The sequence below is a fragment of the Pelophylax lessonae genome (assembly GCF_965119305.1).
Source record: "Pelophylax lessonae genome assembly, chromosome: 3".
In the NCBI taxonomy this organism is placed as follows: domain Eukaryota; kingdom Metazoa; phylum Chordata; class Amphibia; order Anura; family Ranidae; genus Pelophylax; species Pelophylax lessonae.
In genome coordinates this window covers 71,286,374-71,291,122 of record NC_138770.1, presented here as the reverse complement: position 1 = coordinate 71,291,122, position 4,749 = coordinate 71,286,374, and the positions used below count along the sequence as shown (strand labels likewise).

At 38.1% G+C, this 4,749-nt stretch overlaps 1 protein-coding gene across 1 annotated transcript; it reads left to right on the top strand.

The window, feature by feature from the left end:
• Window positions 1–2,723: 2,723 nt before the first annotated feature.
• On the top strand, window positions 2,724–3,644 carry LOC309550341 (olfactory receptor 2D3-like; the record flags this gene model as incomplete). The annotated part of the gene is made up of 1 exon (XM_082250738.1): window positions 2,724–3,644. One exon carries the CDS (start codon window positions 2,724–2,726, stop codon window positions 3,642–3,644), a length of 921 nt encoding a protein of 306 aa, XP_082106864.1.
• Between the last annotated feature and the right edge of the window lie 1,105 nt (window positions 3,645–4,749).

Below are 4,749 nucleotides of genomic sequence, written 5' to 3'. Positions count from 1 at the left end.
AAATTAAAATAGTGTTCCACCCAAAATTAATAAAAACGAATTGGCTTCAGGTATTCAATAAAATCACAATATACTCCTATTAATATAGTGTTGAACAGCTCAGTAAAACAAAAACAACATAAAAACACATATAAGAAAAATCGTATTCACTATACTCTGTAAACTAATGCAAATACAGTATAACTGCAATGAAATTAATAAAAAAAATATGTATATTTTCCAATAGTGTAAACTTCAGATATAATGTGATAAGCTAAAAAAACAACAACAACAAAAAACCCTGTGCTTCACCCAAAAATATAAATAATGTCTCAGCCAAAAACTAATAAATGCAAAATTAGAACCAGAATACAGTGTGCAACATTATCTTATGATCCTATTAACTGCTTGCCTACCGGGCACTTTTACCCCCCTTCCTGCCCAGGCCAATTTTCAGCTTTCAACACTGTCACACTTTGAATGACAATTGTGCCGTTGTGCAACACTGTACCCAAATGAAATTTTTATAATTTTTTTTTGACAAATAGAGCTTTCTTTTGGTGCTATTTATTCACCACTAGGTTGTTTTTTTTTTTTGCTGAACAAATGAAAAAAGAACAAAAGAAACATTTTCATAGTTTGTTATAACATTTTGCAAACAGGTAATTTTTCTCCCTTACTGTTGTGCGCTGTCGAGGCTGCACTGATGGGCACTGATAGGCTGAACTGATGAGGCGGCACTGATGGGCACTGATAGGTGACACCCCATTTCTCTTTTTACACTTCCAGACAGTAAAGAAAGCCAATAACCAGCTTGTGTTTACTTCCGTGATCAGCTGTCATTGGACAGTGGTAAAGGACCACTATTATTGGCCATTTACCCTGATCTGTGATCAGCTCAGTCCAAAGACCCCCCACCCCGGTGCACCACAGGGGGTGCGCAGGCAGCCACGATCACGTGAGGATGTCAATGGATGCTCTCCTGGCAAACTTAACCTTCTTAGTGTTCAACAAAAAAGTTTAGAGGTGCAGACTTCAAATATAATAAAATGCCAGACTACTGGATCTGTGCATAAAAAGTTCTCTGAACAAATGTGAAACACATTTGCACAGCTCCACTAAAATTTGCTGTATTTTGTATTAAAGAACTATCTTGTATGATTCTAAGCGCCATTTAGTGGCCATAATGTGGTATTTGTTTTTAAATATCGCAATCAGTAAAAAGGGAATTTAGGCCAGTAGATGGCAATTATACACGAGGTAGCGCTGTAACACAGAATATGCAAATTTTGTTGTAGCTGTGTGGATGTGTGTCACATAGGCCCCCTATATTTGAAGTCTACACCTGTGGAGCCTATTGCTGGATACCTACTGGAAAAAGGACTGCACCAACAATGGACAACTAGACTGAAACAGCTGTGTGCCATTTACAGTAAGTTACTCTGCAACAACCATTCTCAACCAGGGTTCCACGGCACCCTAGTGTTCCTCCAGAGATTCAAACAAACAACAATTAATTGCAGTGCTCACTAGTGTAGAAAACCCAAAATACTGTATACTTAATAAACTCATTGCATACTTTTGGGTCACATTTAAAAAAAGGAACACTATTGTATAATTTTGAAAAGTAGGACTTTTATGCTTTTTAGTTACTATTGTGAAATTATGGAACTGATGTATGTTTTCCCCTATAGTGATTTTTTTTTATTTTTTATTGAGTATACTGTATAATAGGTTTTCAATACTAATGAGTGCTTTACTTAGTTTTTATTTGTGTAGTTGATTTATTTGTGTTAGAATAGCACATAAAGTGCTTGTACAGCTCACACTTATTGAGTTCATATACTCTGACTTTTTAGCACGGGAGGGCATTTTTAAATAATGTTTTGTTCCTCTGAATAATGCTAGGGGTTCCTCAGGGTATGATCAAGGTGTGACTGATTAACCTCCAATTTCATGATTACTGTATAGTTCCAAGTCTATTTAGCTAAACAAGTAGCATGACTCCATTATATTTTTAGTTGTCTGTAAGGGTGACCCACTGACCTCCGCTGCAAGGGTTGCGTCCTTCCTACTGACCTCCAATGTAAGCCACAAAGAAGGGGTTTTAGCACGGGTTCCCCCTAATCTGAAATCTATTTAAGGGGTTCCTTTGGGGTAAAAAAGGTTGAGAAAGGGAGCTCTACAATAAAAAGCTGTATCTGCGTTGTAAATCAGCAGTCATGGAAGCACAGTTGACTCTGTAGCATAAAGGAAAGGAAATGTGGAATAATAAACAAAGCTCCCAGTTTTTGGATTTGTAATGGATGGGGTCAACAAGGATCACTTCACCAGTTTGCTAAGGATAGGCTTGCCAAGGAGAGCAAACTGATGATACACTGTGAACTTTTATTCATGAAAGATCAATTCAATTCCCTGCATCCATACTTGTGGGAAGTGAGGCCATTCAGATTATTTAATTCTGGTAATTTTCTTACATATGTGCAGTATAATTTTGTAAGAATTTCACTTGAATTACTATTTCCTCTAAATAATAGGACTAATAATAATAATAGGATCCAAAAATAATTTATCTATACACTAAACCAATGAAAGGTTTACATTCTGAGAATATTCCATAATATTGTCTATTCTATGTGAATTATCACACAGTCTTCCCATCATATATATCTAATTTCATCATTTAATTTTATATTTTGTATAAAACAAAAATATTCCTCAATCACACTTTTGGAACAGTTAGGATGCATGCTGGGAACCAAAGTGCTGTAACCGAATTCATTCTTCTTGGGCTCTCGACCGACCCACTGGTACAAGTTTTTCTGTTCCCCATTTTCCTGGCAATCTACATGTCCACACTGATTGGGAATCTTCTTCTCATAGTGGCTGTGAAGACCGACAAGCGCTTGCACATCTCTATGTATTTTTTCTTGGCTAATTTGTCATTTTTGGACATTTGCTATACCTCAGTCATTGTACCAAAAATGTTGGTTAACTTCTTTGCACTGAAGAAGAGGATTTCATTCACTGGCTGTACCACCCAGGTCTTTTTTTACTTGCTCATGGGGGAAACTGAGTGCCTGCTTCTGGCTTTGATGGCCTATGACCGCTATGTTGCTATCTGCAACCCTCTGCGTTACAGCATTATCATGAACACAACAGTCTGCTTGTGGATGATCAGCATGGCATGGCTTACTGGTTGCATCATATCATCCATTGATTTGTATTTTGTATTCCGCTTAACATTCTGTGGCCCTAACACCATCAACCATTTTTTCTGTGAGGCACCACTACTATTGCAGCTCTCTTGCAGTGACACCTCATTAAACAATATTGTAAAACTGGTGGGCACGGCCATCTTGGCCTTCATACCACTTTCACTAATCCTTTTTTCATATTTTCGAATCATTGTCACTATTATTAGAACTCACTCTGGCAAGTACAAAACCTTTTCCACCTGTGTTTCACACCTGGTGGTGGTGGTCATTTTCTACGGGACAGCCATGTTTATGTACGTTAGACCAGAGCATGCAGACACAGAGGACGTAGGCAAAAGCGTGGCAGTATTTTACACGGTGATCACCCCAATGCTGAACCCCTTGATCTATAGCCTGAGGAATAAAGATGTTAAGAGAGCCATGAGGAGGCTGGTAGGAAATAGGTGATGTATTTCCATGAGGCCCTGTTCACACCTGAGCGTTTTTCAGCTTGTAAAACGCTCCTCTCTGAAGTTCCAAAATGCTCAACAAACAAAATCCGATTCATTTCTATGGCCCCTGTTCGCATATGAACATTTTGTCACCTGATGCAAAATGCCTGAAGCTCAAAAAAGTACATGAGCTTCTTTTTTTGCAGATTACAAGTGTTTTTGGTCAGATGTCAGTGGCTGCCTCCAAACACCTGCAAAATAAGCCCAAAAAAACGCTAAAAAACACCCGAAAAGCACCTGAAAAATGCCAAAAAAAAAAAACCGAAAAAGACACCCTCAGGTGTGACTGGAGCCTTAAAGTGAACTTGTGTTCTTAGTTAAATATGAGAAGGATCATCATGTTTATAAACTAAGTGAGAATCATTTTCTTCAAAAACACAAACAATTGGTTTACATTTTTTGACTGGCATAAACACCAGTTTTGTCATTGACTTGATGATAGTGAAAAGAAAATAATTCGCACTATGTACAAAAAATATCACTCCTTATTACCCAATAACTAGCATAACTTAACTACTTGAAGACAGGCATGTTACATAGTTACATAGTTAGTGAGGTTGTGTGTGTGTTTGCTGTCAATAGTACATCATATACCCCTGTATGTTGGGGTCATTAAGGTATTTTTTGAGGTTTTTTTGAAACTATCGATACTCCCTGCTGATACCACTGCTTGTGGAAGAGAATTCCACATCCTTACCGCTCTGATGGTAAAGAATCCCTTACGCAGTATAAAGTTAAACTGCTTCTCTTCTAATTTTAGTGAATGGTCACGTGTCCTTTTATATTCCCTTTCGCTGAAAAGTTTGTTCCCTGTGCTAGGGTCACTAGTACAGTATTTGTACATTGGTATCATATTCCTTCTTAAGTGTCTCCTCTCCAGAGAGAATAGGTCCAATGCCTGTAGTCTTTCCTCATAGCTGAAGTCCACCATTCCCTTTATTAACTTTGTTGCCCTTCTCTGGACTCTCTCCAGTTCAAGCACATCCTTCCTGAGGACCGGTGCCCAGAATTGGATGACATACTCAAAATGCAGCTGGACCAGAGTCTTGTAGAATGGGAGA